At 47.5% G+C, this 22,833-nt stretch overlaps 1 protein-coding gene across 1 annotated transcript in view; it reads right to left on the reverse strand.

The window, feature by feature from the left end:
* Positions 1 to 10,639: 10,639 nt before the first annotated feature.
* The window catches only part of MGARP (mitochondria localized glutamic acid rich protein), a 225,394-nt gene continuing 213,200 nt past the window's right edge, over positions 10,640 to 22,833 (reverse strand). Inside the window, exon 3 of the mRNA XM_069234174.1 lies at positions 10,640 to 10,758. Within this exon, the coding sequence (XP_069090275.1) occupies positions 10,648 to 10,758 (111 nt within the window). The 3' untranslated portion in view covers positions 10,640 to 10,647. The remainder of the gene's footprint in view (positions 10,759 to 22,833) is intronic.

Consider the following 22,833-nt stretch of genomic DNA (forward strand, 5'->3'; position numbering starts at 1 on the left):
AGGAAAAACTCGCTGGATGCCCTCCTAGCACCTGAAAATACTGGGGGATGGCAATTCTGTCTCACTCTCTCACCAACTTACCTTTGTCGAGACACGTGAGAAGAAAAAGAAAAAAGAAAAAAAACTCTGCCATGCAGCGGCTGCTGGAATTTGGCCTGTAACTCGGAGTGGCCAAATTTACACCAACTTTGACACTGAGGCAGATTGTTTCTCCAAGTTTACATCACTTAGGCTCTCTCACATCCTGCTAAGCTAGAGAAGTATGGGAATATTGATATTTAGCATTCCCCATTATTATGCTGTTGCACAGCTGCCAACTGTGGTGGAACGGTCCAATCTTAAATCAGAAAAGAACTGGAGGCAAACGGATCACATCATTGTTTTTAGACCACTAGGGAATGGTTGGAGAAAGGACACTGTGATGCATATTTCAGTACAACTGTAGGTGCCACTCTGAAGGCATAAGACTCTTGTGGTTGCCAGACTATTAACATATACATCACCTCATACACCTATATCCTATAACAATGCCTTCTTCCCAAGTGCGGGATTGGATCCAGTTTTAGAGTGTCAGAAAGGTAGTTGTCAGATGGTGACCGATATGTTTAGCACGGTCTCCACCAAATTGTTTCTGCAATGCAAGGCACACTCCTGCTTTTCTGAAAAAGAGCACCTAAGTTACTCTGCTCCGGCACTGGGTGCTAAATCCAGAAGTCTTTCAAGCAGTTATAACAGTTGAAATCCCAGCTCGAAACACTCCTCTCTGAACTCATTGGCATTAGGAGCACTATTTTTTAATTTGTACCATATCCTACTCTCACAAGTCCCCTCGGGTTTGCCAACACAACCAGACACAGGAGCGAATAATGGAAATACAGGTTATGGAGAAACAGTGGGACAGGCTTGGGCATGACATTCACTCGTCTTCCTTATCTTCAAAGCAGAGAAATACATTAAAAGGCCTGGTTTAGGTGGCATTACACTCCTTGTTTGCACCAAATATATCCCACTGCTGGTCCTACCTGTTGGAGCATGTAGGACTATTGCGGATGCACTGCAGATCTGGTACCTCTGGCCCAAAGTGAGGCATTTGAAGACACATTGGGAGATATTAGGATTTCCTCTACCTTTTTCAATGAAGTGCTGATCATAGGACTGAAGCCCCGTTCACATGACCATGTCAACAGATGAATGGCATCTTGTATTACAATGCTTGGGAGCAGCTAAAACAAGATTTACACAATTGAAGAGGGGTGGGGGGGTGTGGGGGGGGGGGGGGGGGAAAGTCTCCTTACTCAGTGGTTTCTTAGACTCTGGTCACTCATGGCCATGGATCACGTTTTCATGGAGCACACCTTTGTTTTGAGGGTTTTGAAACTAAATGAAAACCGGTGTATAGGCTGCTCTGCACTGGCTTGCCTACCACAGATTTCCCACCCCAATGGCAGTCCTTGGGCCTGTTTGGCTGAAATTACCAACGTTTTTGCTGTGTGTCTGACATGGTTCTTGTGGGTGAACCATTTTTGTTGTCTGTAGTTGAATTCATGATGCTGATGGTCTTGGGTGGGTTTGCCCTTTTTTGTTTATCATGCAGTTGAGGTAAAGGGGAGGAATATCTGGGTGAGGGCGGCTGTCATACTTGGGAGTCTTAGCAGTCTCCTTGGCTTGGCATAGCTGGAGGTTAGTTAATTCTCGGATGAATCCTGGAACTGTATTATTTCAAGGTATACACTGCACCCATAGTTTGGAATTCTGTGAAATATGGCTTCTAATTTGGCAGCCTCTGTACTGAAGACAGTAATAAACAGTTACACAAAATACCTGAAGCACGGTGGACAAGGTAACACATTTGCAGGGGCTTTTGTTGAATTGTGATTTGCACGATTGAAAATACTTGTTTTACAACACTTAAATACTTTTAAAACAACTGATGTACTGCTATGTAATATTTTATAGCTTACGGGCATTTGCACTTTGTTTTGGGATGGGGGAGCAGCTAAAATCGATTTTAACTTTTGTCCGCCATTTTTCCCAATTATTGGGCCATTTTAGAGGCACCATCTTGGGCAAGCTGCACTATAGTTTTTTCCTCTCTGGGGCTCATGACTATATAAAACAGGTGCTGAGAGTACGCACGGAGGATGCGCCGCTGCCGCAGTAAAATAAAGCCAGCTGTGCTCATTAGCGTCCTGGAAGCAGACAGCACCAGCCACTCTGCCACTAGCTTATCAGAAGGAAGCCCTAGCATCCATTTCAGCAGCGTGAGTTACTTGATCTGGCCTCTTCTTTAAAATGCTCACCTAACTGCCCTCCTCCTCTGTGGTGTAAGTGGCAAATTAAACCTCCACTACTGACAAAGTCAAATACCACTTCTTGGGGAAATAAAGACAGGAACAACCAGTTCTCGGCAGCGCTAATTACTGTCCACTCTTTGCAGAAGACATGATGCTAACACTTTTGACTTTTTAAGTGACGAAAAGCCAGATTTATTGTTCATGACGGAGACCTGGCTATCCGATAACATAGCCACGGCCACAACCAAAGGTTATACAATCTACAGGAAGGACCATTCTGGGGGTAAAGGTTGTGGTGTGGCTATTATATACGAGGAAGCTTTTAAATGCAACCTTATCTCTATTGGGGAACTGGAAGGCGCGGAGACCTTGGCCTTCCGCATCTACATGAGGTCTCACCAATCAACGGTGGGTATAGCAATTTTCAGACATAAGACAGGTTTATATCTTAAATAAATGCTTGCACAATATGCTGGCTGGCTCATTGGGCTTTAAGATTTGCACATTTCTTAGTACTGAGGGACTTCAATTTACACATGGAGATAAAAGGAGATAGTGAAGTGTCAGCACTGTTAAAAACAATTATATTATTAGAGCTCTCTCAACATGTATGCAGGTCTACACATAGCAGGCCACGTGATGGATCAAAGATTTTCTAATGTTAGACTACACATTGAAGAGCCTATTCCACTAGTCTGGACAGACCATTATTTAATCAAGTGTTGCTGGCCTGTTGTGTTAAGATCCCAATTCCTGGCAAATAAAATTCTATCAGTAACAGCATTTCATAAATTTAATTTGTCATAATAGATTGGCTCTCTGGAAGACAGTACTCCCTCTCTTATGGGTCGAGTTGAAGAAGATTCAAGCACGCTGGACAGCTAGATTCGAAATACCTCCAATAAACTATCTCCAATCTCATCTCGCACCCCCTGCAGGAATAAGGTCACTGATTATGCTGGAGCTCCTATCTTCGACCTATGGCTTGGAATAAACTTACATTAGGAGTTATGCTCGGTTGCAGCCACCACCCTGATTAAGAAAAAGCTGAAGCCATGACACTTCCAACAGGTCTAGCTGTCGCACTGCCTATCGTTGTTGACAGAAAGCATAGTGTCGGGAAACTCCATGGAGTATCCATTTGCTTTAAAAATCCCATTTCATAAAAAAATTTAAAAAAAGGGGACAGAAAGAAAAAAATTATCCAAACGAGGCTTAAGTTTATCGGGGAAGGGGGCGTGGCAAAGGGTGTCAAGATGGCGGTCGCACTCAGAGTGCTCCGGACCCCTGCGTCATCCACCCTAACCCATTGCCACACCAATCCTTTTTTCCGTCCCACCTGGGACTTGAAAGGTGCCGCGGCGCCCCGGACCCCAAAAGACCGAGGTCCGGGGCTCCTAGGGGCCTGGGTGCTGTCGGAAGGCGGCGCCACCCCAGGGACGGAGCCGCGTCGAACGCGAGGATGCCCCGTGCTGGAGGCCCTGGCACTGAGTTCCGAGCGGGGAAGGCAAATCTGAACCTGCCGGAGCCGCAGAAGACGCGCATCCGGGTGAGCGCGGTGGGTGGCTGCCCGGAGGCAGTCGGGCCGGAGACAAGTGACCCCGGGGCTGGCGTGTTCCCAGAGCGGCCGTGACCGAGCACCGGAGAGCCGCCGGCCTGTGCGCGGCTCCAGCCGAGGAAGGGGAGGACCGGGAAGACTGTCCCCGAGGACCCGCGCCCCCCCGGGGTGTTGGGGAGACCACGCGGCGTGCCGCTTTCCAGCGGGGGATCGGGCCCGGCTCCGGGGGCCCCGGAGTTCGCCAACCCGGGTGCCAGCAGCAGACCGTGGACCGGAAGCTGGCCTCCTCCTGGTGACGACTATCCGTTTCGCGCCTGGGCTGCGGGGCGTCTGGGCGGCCCTGCCCGGGGCCACGAACAGGAGAAAAAAGAAACAAGAAGCCAAGAGGTGAGAGGGGGCGGCAGGGGCCCACGACAGCAATTGAATCCGCGCCCCAGAGACCACGGACCTGGCGGTTGGACAGGGCCCCGGGCGACCAGTGGTAACCAAAAGGGCCGCGGCCCCGCAGTGTGAAGAACACAGAGTAGGAGATCTAGGGGGGGCGCCCTTGCCCTGGGACAGCGGGGGCGCGGTCCCGGGCGTTTGGAGGAGGTGGGGCCTGGAGCGGCCAGGGGGCCCCCCGAAGCCACAACCAACGAGAGAACGGGGGCCTAAATTCGCCTCATGGTGGTATAAGGAGAGCACCAGGGCCGCCCAAAGAGGAGCGACGACCCCGGAGGGGTGCGACGACTAAACGCCCCCCCTGGCGTCTGGCTTTTGGTGCGACAAATTTCACTCTTGAGGCCAACGGGCCTGGAGGGGGCCGACTCCTGGCCGTCCCTCGGGTTGACCCCCCTCCCGGAGTGAAGCGAAAAATGAATAATGAACGGTGTGACCTGGAGCCACCCGGGGAGAACAAAAGAATAAGAGGCCAAGAGACATAAGACCCCCGGTGGCGGCCGGGCCTTGCCCCCCGCAGAGACGTGGCTGCGCCTCCCCAACCTCTCGGACACCATGTGCAAGGACAGAGCCTCTAGACAGACGCAGCCGTCCCAGTCGAGAATTGATCAATTTACCACACCGACGGTCCCTCGAGCTAGCAGACATCCTCCTCCTGAGGACCAGGCCACAGACTGGGTCAACGCGATCCTCCTTGCAATGCAAACCTCACAACGGGCGGTGGAGACCAAGATCGGGGAGGTGAGAGAAGAGATGGGCCTGGTGAGACAAGACCTCAGAAACGCCGTGGGCCGAATTACAGAGGTGGAGAACCGCGTCTCGCGGACAGAGGAAGACCTGATCGACCTTACAACCAAGGTGGCCCAGCTGCAGACCCGGGCTGGCGAACTCCATTGTAGAGCGGAAGATGGCGAGAACCGCTCCAGACGCAACAATTTGCGCTTCGTGGGCATCCCGGAAGATGCTGAAGAAGGTAAAGCTACCGAGTTTCTGGAGAAGTGGATTAAGTCATGGATACCAGAGAACTCTCTCTCACCGTGGTTTGCGACAGAACGGGCACACAGGGTACCGGCCCCACGCCCCCCGCCGGGCGGCCCTCGTAGACCTATGATAGCGCACTTCTTCAATTTCAAGGACCGGGACGCTATCCTCAGAGAAACCAGGCGCTCCCCTGACCTCCTTTGGGACAATCAAAAAATTCTGGTCTTCCCAGACTACACCCGTGAAGCCCAAACTAAGCGTCGATCGTATGAACAGGTGAAACAGAAGCTGAGAGCGATGCAACTTTCTTATATGCTCCTCTTCCCATCACGCCTATAGGTAATCCTTGCCGGTAAGGCGCACTTCTTCGAGACACCTGAAGAGGCGTGGGACTGGTTGACAGAAGAAGGCATTGGCATCCAGAAAGGCCCACCGACTACATCTGAGGGTCTCCATGAGCCACGAATAGGCATACGGAGAGGTCGGAAACGCACCAGATCCAGACGGGGAGGACGAAAGGACTCCAATGCCCGTACTGGTGAAGATGCCCACCCAGTCCTGGTCCCAATGACCAGGGAGGGACCGGTGGATCACCCTGGAGACCAAACCTCAGGAGACGACCAAAGAGAAGATCGCCTGAGCCAATCCCCCGAACTTGGCTGACACCAGCCCTACATACACTGAACTCCAGTCTGCTGGGTCACACCAACTGAAACGGGTGCCACCCCACGTAAGCGGAACGGGGCTATACCCATGACAACACCACGTTGTGCACTCTGACGACTTTACTAAGGGCAGTGGGTTTCACCCTAGTTAATTGCAATTGATCCGGCGTACAGGAGGGGTCCACCACTCCACTCGATGGCAGTCTACACGGCTGTGTTGCCCCCATTGGGCACTAGGGTGACAGATGATTCAAAGGTCGAAGTATGGGGTGGGGGGAAGTTGAGGGGTTCAAAGCTCACGTTAGGGCTTAGTGAAATAGTTATGTTATTATTGCAATATCTACACCTGTCACATAGATCGCTCTCAGTCCATGTGCCCATCTATGGGTCCCTGCTCAGATCCCCGACCACCCACCACACAACCATGACACAAACAGTTCACTCACCGACACAGATCCTCTCCTGGAAATGTCAACGGCCTCCTAGATAAAATTAAAAGATCCGCCGTGTTTAACACCCTACGCAGATATGCCCCCTCAGTGGTTCTATTGCAAGAGACACACTTACTAGGGACCAAGTGCCTCATCCTAGCGCGAGGGGGGTTTGACAAAGTTTACCACGCAGGCTTCTCGAGGGGCTCCAGAGGAGTAGCTATCCTACTCCACCGTTCGCTACCCATGGTGGTCACCTCCAGGCACTCAGACCCACAAGGTAGATTTGTAACAGTGACCGGCACGCTACACGGGTCACCGGCCAATTTTGTATGCGCATATGCCCCCCCAGCTGGCTTCGATGCCTTCCTACTAACTCTCCGCAGGGCACTCAAACCTCCCGCAGGGACTCACGTTTATCAGTGGGGACGTTAACGCAGTCCTAGACCCTAAACTAGATGTGTCCGGACCTATTTCCTCCACCCAAACCGGGAGAGCAACCAATTTAAACGGTTGGACATCGGGACTGGGACTGTGTGAGGTATGGAGGACATGGCACCCCAAAACCCGGCAATACATACATACCTCAGCAGCCCACCACTCTCAGGCAAGAATCGACTTCGTGTTTATGCCTGCTCAAGACATTTCTAAAGTCACCCGCGCAGAGATACTACCTCGAGGGGTCTCAGATCATTCCCCAGTGCAGATACGTCTGGGGGACGCAACCCCGACCCAGCGTCCAACGTGGCGCCTAAACGCCTGGTACCTGCAGAATGAGGAGTATACCCTTGAATTAGGGATCACCTTACTCAATACTTCAATCAAAATCTGGGATCTGTTCGCTTCCCGGGCACAGTCTGGGCGGCAGGGAGCCACGCTTAAAGGCTATGCCAAACACTGCATACGCGCCCGTGAACGAGCACGAGACCTGCAGGTAACAGCCCTCGAGTCCAAAGCCTTAGCCCTGGGGCAGTCTGAGACTACCGCCACATCAGCATCCACCTTAAGACGTCTAACAATGATTAGGGAGGAGATAAAACAGTTGGTGCTCGAGGCCACAAAACACACCTGGAGGGCGTCGGCAGCCCGGGTGTACGGATGGGGCGATAAGGATGGCAAACTCCTGCACTGGCTGGCCTCGCGCCCACTAGCCGACAGAATTATCCCCGAAGTCACAGACGAGGCGGGCTCGGTCGCGAAGGCTCCCAGTGATATCGGGGCGAGCTTTGCCTCGTATTACACTCACCTATACGCGGCGCGCCCCCGCCCGCTAGCTGAAAGGGAGTCTCCCCTACTAGATGACATGACCCTCACCGCTATCTCACATGCAACCAGAGAGATCCTGGATGAGGTCATTACTCTGGCCGAAATCACAGCAGCCATATCCGGACTGGCACCGGGAAAAAGACCCGGTCCAGACAGCTTCCCGTCTGAGCTCTATAGTAGATGCGGGGACATTCTAAGCCCCCCACCTGCTCAACATGTTGGAGGAAGCGGAGAGGGTCGGCCGATTCCCCACCGGATAAGACCAAGCCACAATAGTGGTGATCCCAAAGACCCAACCGCCATCACGGGACCGCTCGGCTTACAGACCTATCTCCCTGCTGAACGCCGAGATTAAGGTACTCTCAACAATACTTGCTACCAGATTAAAAGTAGTGCTCCCCTCACTGGTACACCCAGACCAATGTGGTTTCATGCCTTCTCGCAGCACCAGGCACTGCATTAGGAGACTACACGTTGCCCTGGCCCAACGCGGCACCCTCCCCGGGTCCCCCCTCGCCCTTCTTCTGATAGACTTTGAAAAAGCCTTTGACACAGTGGACTGGACATATCTAGAACACGTTCTAATGAAGAATGGATTTGGACCCAAATTTTGGGGTCTTGTTAAACTGCTTTACTCTAATCCAACCGCTTGTGTCCAAGTGAACGGGGTGGCCTCTGAACCATTCCCCATCCGTCGTGGGACCCGTCAGGGATGCCCACTATCATCGTTACTCTTTGCCCTCGCGATTGAACCTCTGGCCAAACTGCTGAGAGAAGACCCACTGGTAACAGGTTGGACATGGCCCACAGGCCCGGAAGACCGGGTAGCGCTGTACGCGGACGATGTCCTCCTTTATCTATCCAACCCAGCAGAGAGTGGCCCACGTGTCTTAGAACTCATGGACCTTTTCTTGCAGGCCTCCGGACTAACACTTAACCCCGGAAAATCCCTACTGATCCCTCTACACCCCTCTAGAGACTGTATAAGCTGGCAAAAAAGCATCCCAATCCGCTGCAACAGTTTTAAATACTTGGGGGTTCACATAACTCTACTCCCCGAACTAACATGGGAACTAAACGTCACACCGCTCCTTAAGAAGTCCAAAAAAGATCTCCAACGCTGGCAAAACCTTCCACTTAACACACTGGGGAGAATAGCATTATACAAAATGATGATACTCCCCAGATTTCTATACCTACTGCAGAACTTTCCATACCCAATCCCACGGAAATGGTTCAATGAGATCGAGACAATGACGCGGCAATTCATATGGCGAGGTTCCCGCCCCAAACTCTCCTTTGTTACATGTCATAGAGACATTTACGAAGGGGGACTGGGTATGTCCAACTTATACTTTTACTATTTGGCTATGCAACTACTAGTGATTAACGACTGGCTATCAGGACGGTGGACTGACCCCGCGTACAGACTAGAACTCCAAACACTGGGCTACAACGGGGTCTTCGATGCTCTATACGGGGGCGTGATCCCGCAAAACTTCCCTGAAGTGACCAGGCTGGTTCTCACAGGTTGGTGGGCAGCACAAAGGGCCACGGGGTGGTGGTCACGTCTAACACTACAGACACCTCTTTGGCAGGGGAGGTGGTTGGGGGAGGTCTCCGCGCTAGAGGGTTTCCGGAAATGAGACATTATTGGGATATCCACACTTGGCGACATCTGGGTCGATTCACAAATCCGATCATTTGAGGAGCTTCAGAGAACATACTCCCTTAACACCCAATTTCACAAATACCTACAGATCAGACACGCTTTACTAGTACACATACGGCCTGGAGACGACAACACAGAGTATAGTCCGTTAGAAGCAAGGGTCATGATGGGCTATCTAAACAAAGGAGGAATCTCCCAGATCTCCCAGATCTACCGTTCTATCCTCACTAACACATTCCCCCTACCCCCCCCCAAATACACTAGAGTGTGGGGACCATGGGTGAATCTACTAACCACCTGACCAACCTAGGACAACAGAACTCCCCAAACAATTCCCCGAAACCAAAATCACCCGAGGGGCAAGGGGCACTACTACCTACAATCCCAATTCTGCTACGGTTGAGAGTCACACTCACACCACACGAGACAACGAGTGAGCCGGTTCCCTTTAAAACCATGAACATAGGAATTACTAATCCCGGGCTGTAAAGGTGGGACCAAACTCAAACTCAAATCCTAATTGCAATATTAGACTTCATAGAGTATACGGGGGCTGGAGACGGGGACAAGCAAGAGGGAAATTACACAATATATCTCAGAAGGTGTTAGGGTATTGGTGTTTGCATTCACTGTTATAATACATTTTTCATTGTGTTTTTGCGAATATTTGTTTGTTTATAAAAATAAATAAAAAAACTCGTTATAAAAAAAAAAAAAAAAAAAGAAGTTTATCGGGGAAAGCACAGATGTTGATAATTTGGTGAGTTTCAAAAGCAGGTCCAGCAGAAAAAAGGTGGCGGAAGCAAGTTAAATGTTTAGAAGAAAAAAAAAAAAAAACAAGGATCGGTTAAGGATGCACTAAAACGCAGAGATGGTGTGTGCTCCATAGAACACATGCACAGTATCAGTACTCAAAGCTGTTTTAGCAACTGTGGAAGTTTGGTTTGTCCTGCCACTTGGTGGTAGGGTATAAACTAGTTGAAAAAGCAAAAAGCCAGGATATAAAAAGTAGATTTTTCACAGGACTGTCCTAAAAAACCTTGCATTACAGTCAATGTGCTACCATTTAGTGTAGCTCCGCAGTAGCTCAGTTGGCCAGTCAGTAAATGCATTAGATTATATTATATATATATATATATATATATATATATATATATATATATATACACACACACACATTTATTTTGACAGGGTAAGACAGCTCATTTTATCGTCAAGGTTAATAAAAATAGCACCTCATCTTTAGAATGCCTTATTTTTAACCCTTAAACTTAAAAATAAACTAACGTGGACAGAAATATTTTTATAAAACAAATACGAACAACATGTACATCAAAAGACCCTACTTACGTTTTGAAGTTCCGATTTTTGAATCCGATTCTTTTGTTCTATTTTCAAGGTAAGCAGCACGTTCATGAAAACGAGTTTTATCCCTAGAAAGCGTTCTGTACAGCTAAAACAAAAGCAAATAGTCAGAAACAGCTAGAATATAAACAGGGATGGCGTAACGCTTATAACGAAAGTCAACACAACCAGAAACAGTTTAAGAGAAATGGTAAGAGCAACATAAGACTGATTGCAAAATGTGTATGAAATTTTTAACAAATCAAACGCTTTATGATCAGAATGATAACATAAGGATAAGAATTGTTAAAGGAAGTGAGCATAAATACTACAAAAGCACATTTAGTAATGTGGTCCAATGACCAAGCTTTATACAAACTAAGCAAAACAAATGATACTGACTGATTTTCCTACTCTGCTCTTGTTGCAGGACTCTTACCATAGGGGTAAGAGTGTTTGGTTTTGGGCTGCAACACTACCACGTATGGGTGACTGAGTCAGTCCCACACCGACTGGTAACTGTCAGCTTGACATTCTAAGCTAGGTATCAGGACCTCACCCAAAGCTAGAAAATAGTTGGGATTTGTGGCAGCTTGACGCTGTAGGAGGATGGACTGGCTTGTAGTGAGTACCAAGGGGTACTTACACCTTGCACCAGGCCCAGGTATCCCTTATTAGTGTATAGGGTGTCTAGCAGCTTAGGCTGATAGATAATGGTAGCTTAGCAGAGCAGCTTAGGCTGAACTAGGAGACGAGTGAAGTTCCTACAGTACCACTAGTGTCACTTGCACAATATCATAAGAAAACACAATACAAAGATATACTAAAAATAAAGGTACTTTATTTTTATGACAATATGCCAAAAGTATCTCAGTGAGTACCCTCAGTATGAGGATAGCAAATATACACAAGATATATGCACACAATACCAAAAATATGCAGTATAGTCTTAGAAAACAGTGCAAACAATGTATAGTTACAATAGGATGCAATGGGGACACATAGGGATAGGGGCAACACAAACCATATACTCCAAAAGTGGAATGCGAACCACGAATGGACCCCAAACCTATGTGACCTTGTAGAGGGTCGCTGGGACTGTAAGAAAACAGTGAGGGTTAGAAAAATAGCCCACCCCAAGACCCTGAAAAATGAGTGCAAAGTGCACTAAAGTTCCCCAAAGGACATAGAAGTCGTGATAGGGGAATTCTGCAGGAAAGACACAAACCAGCAATGCAACAACGATGGATTTCCAGTCGAGGGTACCTGTGGAACAAGGGGACCAAGTCCAAAAGTCACAAGCAAGTCGGAGATGGGCAGATGCCCAGGAAATGCCAGCTGTGGGTGCAAAGAAGCTGCTACAGGACAGTAGAAGCTGAGGATTCTGCAGGAACGACAAGGGCTAGAGACTTCCCCTTTGGAGGATGGATCCCCCACGCCGTGGAGAGTCGTGCAGAAGTGTTTTCCCGCCGAAAGAACGCCAACAAGCCTTGCTAGCTGCAAATCGTGCGGTTAGGGTTTTTGGATGCTGCTGTGGCCCAGGAGGGGCCAGAATGTCGCCAATTGCGTCTGGGGACAGAGGGGGCGTCGAGCAAGACAAGGAGCCCTCTCAGAAGCAGGCAGCACCCGCAGAAGTGCCGGAACAGGCACTACGAAGAGGAGTGAAACAGTGCTCACCCGAAGTTGCACAAAGGAGTCCCACGCCGCAGGAGGACAACTTAGAAAGTCGTGCAATGCAGGTTAGAGTGCCGTGGACCCAGGCTAGGCTGGGCTGTGCACAAAGGATTTCCGCCGGAAGTGCACAGAGGCCGGAGTAGCTGCAAAAGACGCGGTTCCCAGCAATGCAGTCTGGCGTGGGGAGGCAAGGACTTACCTCCACCAAACTTGGACTGAAGAGTCACTGGACTGTGGGAGTCACTTGGACAGAGTTGCTGGATTCAAGGGACCTCGCTCGTCGTGCTGAAAGGAGACCCAGGGGACCGGTGATGCAGTTCTTTGGTGCCTGCGGTAGCAGGGGGAAGATTCCGTCGACCCACGGGAGATTTCTTCGGAGCTTCTAGTGCAGAGAGGAGGCAGACTACCCCCACAGCATGCACCACCAGGAAAACAGTCGAGAAGGCAGCAGGATCAGCGTTACAGAGTTGCAGTAGTCGTCTTAGCTACTTTGTTGCAGTTTTGCAGGCTTCCAGCGCGGTCAGCAGTCGATTCCTTGGCAGAAGGTGAAGAGAGAGATGCAGAGGATCTCGGATGAGCTCTTGCATTCGTTATCTAAGGAATTCCCCAAAGCAGAGACCCTGAATAGCCAGAAAAGAGGGTTTGGCTACTTAGGAGAGAGGATAGGCTAGCAACACCTGAAGGAGCCTATCCGAAGGAGTCTCTGACGTCACCTGCTGGCCCTGGCCACTCAGAGCAGTCCAGTGTGCCAGCAGCACCTCTGTTTCCAAGATGGCAGAGGTCTGGAGCACACTGGAGGAGCTCTGGGCACCTCCCAGGGGAGGTGCAGGTCAGGGGAGTGGTCACTCCCCTTTCCTTTGTCCAGTTTCGCGCCAGAGCAGGGCTGAGGGGTCCCTGAACCGGTGTAGACTGGCTTATGCAGAAATGGGCACCATCTGTGCCCATGAAAGCATTTCCAGAGGCTGGGGGAGGCTACTCCTCCCCTGCCTTAACATCTTTTTCCAAAGGGAGAGGGTATAACACCCTCTCTCTGAGGAAGTCCTTTGTTCTGCCTTCCTGGGCCAAGCCTGGCTGGACCCCAGGAGGGCAGAAACCTGTCTGAGGGGTTGGCAGCAGCAGCAGCTGCAGTGAAACCCCTGAAAAGGCAGTTTGTCAGTATCCGGGTCTGAGCTACAGACCCGTGGGATCATGGGATTGTGCCAACAATGCCAGGATGGCATAGAGGGGGCAATTCCATGATCTTAGACATGTTACATGGCCATATTCGGAGTTACCATTGTGAAGCTACACATAGGTATTGACCTATGTGTAGTGCACGCGTGTAATGGTGTCCCCGCACTCACAAAGTCCGGGGAATTTGCCCTGAACTATGTGGGAGCACCTTGGCTAATGCCAGGGTGCCCACACACTAAGTAACTTTGCACCTAACCTTTACTAGGTAAAGGTTAGACATATAGGTGACTTATAAGTTACTTAAGTGAAGTGAAAATGGCTGTGAAATAATGTGTGCATTATTTCACTCAGGCTGCAGTGGCAGGCCTGTGTACGATTTGTCAGAGCTCCCTATGGGTGGCAAAAGAAATGCTGCAGCCCATAGGGATCTCCTGGAACCCCAATACCCTGGGTACCTCAGTACTATATACTAGGGAATTATAAGGGTGTTCCAGTATGCCAATGTGAATTGGTGAAATTGGTCAGTAGCCTGTTAGTGACAATTTGGAAAGAAATGAGAGAGCATAACCACTGAGGCTCTGGATAGCAGAGCCTCAGTGAGACAGTTAGTCATAACACAGGTAACACATTCAGGCACACTTATGAGCACTGGGGCCCTGGCTAGCAGGGTCCCAGTGACACATACAACTAAAACAACATATATACTGTGAAAAATGGGGGTAACATGCCAGGCAAGATGGTACTTTCCTACACACGCATGACAGACTCTTCAAGGAAGTCGTGGTAGAACTCTAACTCCTTTCCCTCATTTGCACAAGTCTCATACATGTGAAGATAGAGCAATGCAGGATAGGTTTCAATGTATTTTATTCAAGCAACTGCATTCCATGTAAAGAGGCATTACCTGCAATCAATAGGAAGAAGGAATATAACACAATTATGATGACTGTGACCATTAGAGAAACATAAAAGGTCCCAACATCCTGACATAACCATGATTCTAGGAATTCTTACCTACACTTCTAGCGCCTAATGTGAGCATAGCATAGCCCTTCTGCTGGTACTAGCCTATGGAAGGACACCCCCCAGCCTCATACCTAGAGAAGCAGGGGTCTTGGCTGTTGGTCTGCTGGCAGTCCTCACAGTTGGCTGGACAGGCAAGGCCAAGATCAGCAAAGCTGTGGCAAAGTGGCACACAGAGTAACACAGCTGGCTGGAATGTCGCCTCTGCCCTGTGGTGCTTTTTTAACAAAACATGTTGTATTTTGGGAACATGCCTGACATAGCATGTCTAGGTCCTAGAAGGCTGGACCCGTAACTCTTCGGCTGGCAAGATTAGGTAAGCTATTATGTACAGCCTCAAGCAGATGCACAGAATGAAATACTATGCAAAGGAACTGACAAAAATGCTTTCGTAGAAAAGCAATTAATTAGAAAATAAACATTCCCACTAAAAGCAAGCCACGCTAAAATATAACAGAATGAATAAACGAAATGAAACATGGATCTGGGTAGAAGGGCACAGGCCTGAAGCTAAAATAAGTGTCCCCCAACAAGCCGCTAAAATGAACCCACGACACTTGCTGAAGCATTGATTTTGCACTTGCACTTTTGGTGAACTGCAGAACACAGGCAGAGACTTCTCCCATCTATCCTTTAAAGATTTACACTTTGATGCAGAGCATCTGCAACAGGTCAGCCCTCAAAGCACATTACAGACAGCTGCGACCCTCTTCATTTTGAGCATAAGGAGCACTGAGCCTGCATATGGCGGGCACGCAATGGAAACCATTTCAAAGAGGTTGGCATCAGTCTGACTGTGTACAGTAGTTGCTTAGGCTGTTGATAAGCTGCTCTAAAAAGGACACAACTGGCAACTTGCTTATAGATACTTCTCAATCGGTGGAAAACCAAATTAACAAACAGCAGATATGAGTGACAGCAGCAGGACTGTCAGGTTGCGGATGTTGAATATTACTGGAGAGAATGGTATCAGATCTCACATATTCACTCGCTCACTTATACATTCCTCTCAGGGAGGCAAGCACCTGCTCCAATGATCTGTCTGGAACCTCCATGTCACTTACGCCTTAACTGTACATGTTCTGGCATTGATGAAAGCTTGTACTCACTGGCGGCCCTCAACATTTTATACAGGTGCAACACTAAGGCTGGAATTGCACCCATCCAGATGCATGCACATTCAAAACCTTGTCGAAAAGATTAACTCGTGTGCATATCTAGAGCATCGGCACTCAGGCGAAGCTGTTCCAAATAACAATGACCTGCTAGGTTACTGTAATTTCTCAATATATGGAAAAGCAGAGTCCTTTTTTAGCAGGTCTCAGACTGAAGGCAGCAGGATCTTCAGGGTGCTGAAATGGATGATCACCTAAGTGAGAATGGTGTCAGAGCTCATTTATTCACTCACTCATCCACCTATATTTTCTTTCAGAAAGTTAAGCGCCTGTTCTAGACATCTGCATATAATCTACTGGTCACACATGCCTTAACCGTTCATGTTCCGTAAGCAATGAAAGTTTGCACAACTCTGCAATGCTGAATCTGTTCTGAGGAAATGAAGGACTGCACTTACTGCCGTCTGCAAGACACAAGAAGCTTACTTTGCTATTTCCTTGCTGTCCCTATTCTGTGAGGAACTAAAGCTTGAACTGTTGTTGCCAGATTGGTACCTGCTGTAACGCTTATAGTAACTGGCTGTACCTGTCCTCTGAAGGAGGGATGATCACACTGTTTCTGTCCAAGGTGTACTGTTGTACGAAGAGGGGTGTTTACATTGCTGCTGTTGCCCCATCTTCTAAAAATAAAACAAAGGAGAATTTGAATGGCCTTGCATTACATTCAAGGCCAGGGAGGAGCTTTTATTGGACCCAGGGCAAAACAAGTTTGGGGCCATGATCCGCTTTAAATCACTGCTTCCCAAGCCTGACCAAACTGTGTGACCCCAGGACATTTTTCTTCCCTCTGATTTCTTTTTAGTGATGATCACATCTGAGAGCAACTTTTAGTTAAGGGTGAGCACTGTACAAAAACCATCTTGTGGATGGTTTACTATACCATAATGTTGCTCCATTTATGACAACAGTAAAGTTGTGTATAGAAGGCATGAGACAGACTTACCTCTCATGTCACTAACAAACTTCTCATCAGGAAAGAAGGGGAAAATATTGTAATATCCATCCAGGATCTGAATTGCAGTGTGTCTAATCAGAAAACCTGGTTGCAGTCCAAGCTTTGAAGCTTGGCCAGTCAATTACTTTCCTCTACTTTGTCTCCCTTGCCATAAATACCACATTTGAGAGCACCTTCCAATAGTTATGAATTAACACTGTACAAAACCCACTCTTGTGTATGGCTTAATGGGACAATGTTGATCTGTCTATAAAAATAAAAAGCTTATCTAGGTGAAAACAAGACAGCTAACTTTCCTTCTGAGTCATTAATAGAAGTTGTCTGATCAGAAAGGGTGTGGTTTACTAATTTTGATAAAACCCCTGCAGACCAGTGGTACATTCTAAGGCGCTAAAGTGAAAATCTTAAGTACACTTCATATAAAAGTTAGTACCTCAGCTATAAAAGTTTAGGCAGGATGCAACACAGATTGGGTTCTGGAGAATTATGGGACCCATTGGTCACCTCCCGACTACCACGGACCTATTGGTGATTGCAACAAGACAGGATATGCTTTGGTGTTGGGCATATGTTGTGCAGTCTCAAGACCTATGCACTTCCACTGGCCACACCCAATCGGTTGAGTGTGTGGCTTGGTAGCAGGGGCATGGTCAGTTTCAAAGTGCAGGATCTGACTACTGTGGTTTGCTATCCTGCATGCTGACCACCTTGCCAATAGTTTTGCAATGCTTGCCCCATCGTCGCACCCCAGCTGGGGCTGGTGAACATGCTTGTTTTCCATTACTGTGACGCCTGCTCTTTTCATAGGATATCATTAGGGCAACCCTCATATTGTTTAGTGGTAGATTCTGATCAGAAAGGGGTCACCAGGTCATATTTAGTATGGCCAGAATGGTAATAGAAAATCCTGCTAATTGGCGATGTTGGATTGTATATTACTATGTTAGAAATTCCACTCTCTGCACTTAAAATCCTTCTGTGCCTTACAGCCTGTCACCAATCCACGTCTAGCCTTGGCTGGTTGACAGCTCCCTTGTGCATTTTACCTAGACAAGCACAAACACAGGATACCCAGCACACCTGCACTCATTTGGATACAGAATGGGTATTCCTAGGCTGGGAGGGTGGAGGGCCTGACACTTACATTTCAAAGGCTACTGGCCTGCCCTCACACAATGGACTGCCAAACCCCCTACTGGGACCCTGGCAGACAGTGTTGTCCTGAAAAGGGACCTTGTGCACTTCAAAACCACTCTCTGAAGTCGCCTCCATTTCAAAGGCATTTTGGGGTATATAAACTGGGTCTCTGATGCCACCACCTCAGACACTTCTGGACCTGAACCTGCAGCCTGTCAAGAGGAACTCCTTGGCTGCCCAAAGGACTCATCTGGCCTACTCTGCTGAGAAAGACTGCTGCCCAGTTGTTGCCCTGCTGCCCTCTGACTTTGCTGAAAAGTGCTCTCCAAGGGCTTGGATTGAGTTTGCCTTCTGTTTTCGGAAGTCTCAAGGCCAAAAAGACTTCATCTCATCAAGGAACTCCTTGTGCGCCCGAAAATCGACACAGCCTGCTTTGCGACGAGAAAATAGCAGCACAGTCGAACCAGAATGATGCAGCCCGACTTCTGGAGTGAGCAATCGACGCAGCACCAGTCTTGCGGCCAGAAATCCAACACACAGCCTACCAGATGGTCACAGCTGAACTGGAATGACGCAGCCCAACTTCCGAGTGAAGAATCGACGCAGCGCCTGCCTGCAGACAGAAAATGTGACGCATCGTCTACCAGATCAACGCAACACCTGTGACTTCGTCCCGCACGCCCAGGACTTCCATGCATCGTCCCTGGGCATCAAAAAGATCCTCGCATCGCAGTGAGGAACGGAGACTGCGCACTGGAAATCGACGCAAGGCCCCATGCAGCATGGAAAGAAAACGCAATGTCTGTGCCACACTGGAAATTCCGACACACCCTATTTTTCCACACATCTCCTCCTCTGCAGTCTGTGTGTGTATTTTTGACGTAAACCAGGTACTTTGTGAAACCAAGGGACAATTGTTGATTTCTAAGATTTAAGACTCTAATTTTAATCTTGCTAAAGTGACATCTCAACTTGTGCTTATTGAATCTCTATCATTTTGACCTTAATTTAACTAGATAAATCATACATTTTTCTAAAACGGTTTGGTGTATTTTTTGGTGTTTTCACTCTGTTACTGTATGATTTACTGCACAATTCCTTTACACATTGCCTTCTAAGTTAAGTCTGACTGCTCAGTGCCAAGCTAACAGAGGGTGGGCACATGATAATTTGAATTGTGTGTGACTTACCCTGACTAGGATTGTGGTCCCTATTTGGACAAAGGTGAATACCTCTCCCAACTAGAGACCCAATTTCCAACAGACAAGTACAAAAACATGTTGATGGTAAAGAAAAGTAGAGCCCGCTGCCCAGACCTTCTGTTTTAAGTCATGTGGTAAGTATACCACAATAAAAATAAAAAACGTTTTAGCTCACCTGTAAGAAGCTGGCTATGTAGTGCACCAATGTATGGGGGCACTATGCAGATGGTCCAGGTGACCCTTATTGATTTACAGGGTTACAAATTACAACTCCAAAAGCTCTCTTTTGTGGTAGTGTAGGCAAGCAGTTAAGCTTATCAGAGAGTAATGTTAAGCATTTTTTGTACTCAAAAAGGCAATAAATTTAACACTCAAGAAGGAACTGAAGACCAACTGTTAGAAAAATAGTTATTTTTGTTTATATTATGTTTCAACATCAGAATACTGTTGCAAGAATAAATACTGATGCAGTTAGAAAAAAAACAAGCAAAATACTTTAAGTGTCTCTAAGTTAGTAATGCAACCTGATGGAAAAAAAACACATACTGCATATGAATATTCAAGAGCGACTCACAGGAGGTAAGGTGAGCTAGGTGGTTCTGTCCAAGGCAGCACCAGCAGGCCCCCTCAGGGAGCTTGGGGGCGTTCGGGTGCAGAGGTACTTTATGGCATCGGATGTCCTATTGGTTTCAATGGGAAACAGTCCTGGGGGAAGGAGGCTGCAGGTAAGGACTCAGGACAAAGGAACACCTTTGATCCTCTTCTCCTCGGCTTTGGACATCCGGGTAAAGAGGTGTCCGAGTCTCTTGAGGTAGAGGGGGCCTGCACAAAGACAGCAAGCGGCATCCGAGAATCCACAAATGAGAAACTCGAGGTGGGTTTGTGTCCTGGGACCACAATGGCACCAATGGCCCACTTTGACTCTGGCTAAGGGGCCAAGCGCATTGGTGCTTTCTGGTGTATGGTTATTGGCAGTACTGAGATCCAGAGCTCTCAGGCCTCTTCATGGGTGCCTGTAGAGGGCAAGGAAGTAACTCTGCTACTCCACAATAGATCCTGATGCTTCTTGAAGTGCAGGCAGTACAACCAGGCTTCTGGAGGCAGAGCACCTGCAGGACAAATCAACTCTGGCACAATTGTTAAGAACTCCTGGAAGGCTGGCAGGATTAGGGCCAAGTCAGTAGCTGCTACTCGGTTCTTGCTGTTCAGTGCCCTTCTTCTTGGGAGCAGAGAATAGGTCTTCTTGTGCTGGGGAGACACCCAACTACTAGATTTAGGGGCATTTAGGGGTATGTAGGGTAGTAGCTAATGAACTACTTAGCCTTGAGGTGCCTACACCCTCTATATGATCACTTCCACTATTATATATATATATATACACACACACACACACACACACATACATACATATACACACAAACACATATATACACACATATATATATATATATATATATATATATATATACATACATACACATATACCCAGTGTACATCTGTTTGTGGCATGTTCCGCTGCAGATTCACATGCTATGCACAGGTCCTGCCATCTAGTGTTGGGCTTGGAGTGTTACAAGTTGTTTTTCTTCAAAGAAGTCTTTGAGTCACAGGACCGTGTGACTCCTCCTTTTCGGCTCCATTGCGCATGGGTATAGACTCCATCTTAGATTGATTTCCTACAGAGGGTAAGGTAGGAGTGAGAGTGTAAAGAAAGATGTCCATGCAATGGAATAGAGATAAATATATATTTACACATATGTACAAATTTAAATGTAACTTAAACGGTTACAGGCTCCCGGGGAGGATGGAGGGCGCATGTGAATCTGCAGCGGAACATGCCACGAACAGATGTACACTGGGTAAGTGCCATTTTCCGTTCGATGGCATGGGTAGCTGCAGATACACATGCTATGCATAGACTACAAAGCAGTTCTCCTCCAATAGGTGGTGGTCAGCGTGTAGGAGTTGAAGTTGTTTGAAATAATGTTCTTAGTACAGCCTGTCGTACTGTGGCTTGTTGTGTTGCTAACACATCTACACAGTAATGCTTGGTAAATGTATGAGGTGTTGACCAAGTGGCTGCTTTACAGATTTCTGTCATTGGTATATTTCCTAGAAACGCCATTGTTGCTCCTTTCTTCCAAGTGGAATGTGCTTTTGGTGTTACTAATAGCTGTCTTTTAGCCTTTAGGTAACAGGTTTGTATGCTCTTTACTATCCATCTGGCTATGCCTTGTTTTGAGATAGGATTACTAGTATGGGGTTTTTGGAATGCGACAAACAGCTGTTTAGTCTTTCTGATTGATTTTGTTCTGTCAATGTAATAAACTAAAGCTCTTTTTATATCTAATGTATGGAGCGCTCTTTCTGCTACTGAGTCTGGCTGTGGGAAGAAGACTGGAAGTTCCACTGTTCGATTTAAATGAAACGGTGAGATAACTTTAGGTAGGAATTTTGGGTTTGTGCTAAGTACGACCTTATGTTTGTGTACTTTTATAAAGGGTTGTTCAATAGTGAATGCTTGTATTTCACTAACTCTTCGTAATTAAGTGATAGCCACAAGGAATGCTACTTTCCATGTTAGAAATTGAATTTGACACAAGTGCATGGGTTCAAACGGTGGACCTATGAGTCGCGTGAGTACAATATTAGGATTCCATGAAGGTACTGGTGGTGTTCTTGGCGGTATGATACGTTTTAGACCCTCCATGAAGGCTTGGATGACAGACACTCTAAATAGAGATTTGTTGTGTATATTTTGTAAGTAAGCTGAAATAGCTGTGAGATGTATTTTAATGGATGAAAAAGCTAATTTAGCTTTTTGTAGATGGATTAAATAACCCACAATGTCCTGTATGGATGCAGCAAGGGGTGTTATGTGTTTGGATTGGCAGTAAAAAACAAACCTTTTCCATTTGTTTGCATAGCACTGCCTGGTAGTGGGTTTTCTTGCTTGTTTGATCACGTCCATACATTCTGGTGGAAGATGTAGATATCCAAACTCTACGATTTCAGAAGCCAGATTGAGTATTGCTGGATTGGGGTGCCTGATTTGTTGCTTGTTTTGTGTCAACAGATCCGGCCTGTTTGGTAGTTTGATGTGTGGTACTAGTGACAGGTCTAACAATGTGGTGTAGCATGGTTGACGTGCCCACGTTGGTGCTATAAGTATGAGTTTGAGTTTGTTTTGATGCAGTTTGTTGAACAGAAACGGAATGAGCGGGAAAAGCGTAAGCAAATGTCCCTGACCAGTTGATCCATAGAGCATTGCCCTTGGATTGGGGGTGTGGGTACCTGGACGCAAAGTTCTGGCATTTTGCGTTGTGGTTGGTGGCGAATAGATCTATGTCTGGTGTTCCCCACTGGCGAAAGTACTTATGAAGCACTTGGGGGTGAATTTCCCACTTGTGTGTTTGCTGATGATCCCAGCTGAGGCAGTCTGCTAATTGATTGTGAGTCCCTGGAATATACTGAGCTACAGGGTGAACGTTGTTGTGAATTGCCCAATGCCAACTTTTTTGTGCTAGAAGGCAAAGTTGTGATGAGTGGGTTCCTCCTTGTTTGTTCAAGTAGTACATTGATGTCATATTGTCTGTTTTGATGAGAATGTGTTTGTGAACAAGAAGAGGTTGAAAAGCTTTTAGTGCTAGGAATACTGCTAGCAGTTCTAAGTGATTTATGTGAAGTTGTTTTTTTTTGGTATCCCGCTGTCCCTGAATGTTGCGATTGTTGCGATGTGTTCCCCATCCAATCATTGATGCATATGTTGTAAAAATGGCGTGAGGCACAGGGTCTTGAAATGGCCGCCCTTTGTTTAAATTTGTGGAATTCCACCACTGAAGCGA

Source organism: Pleurodeles waltl, chromosome 1_2 (genome assembly GCF_031143425.1).
Source record: "Pleurodeles waltl isolate 20211129_DDA chromosome 1_2, aPleWal1.hap1.20221129, whole genome shotgun sequence".
Classification (NCBI taxonomy): domain Eukaryota; kingdom Metazoa; phylum Chordata; class Amphibia; order Caudata; family Salamandridae; genus Pleurodeles; species Pleurodeles waltl.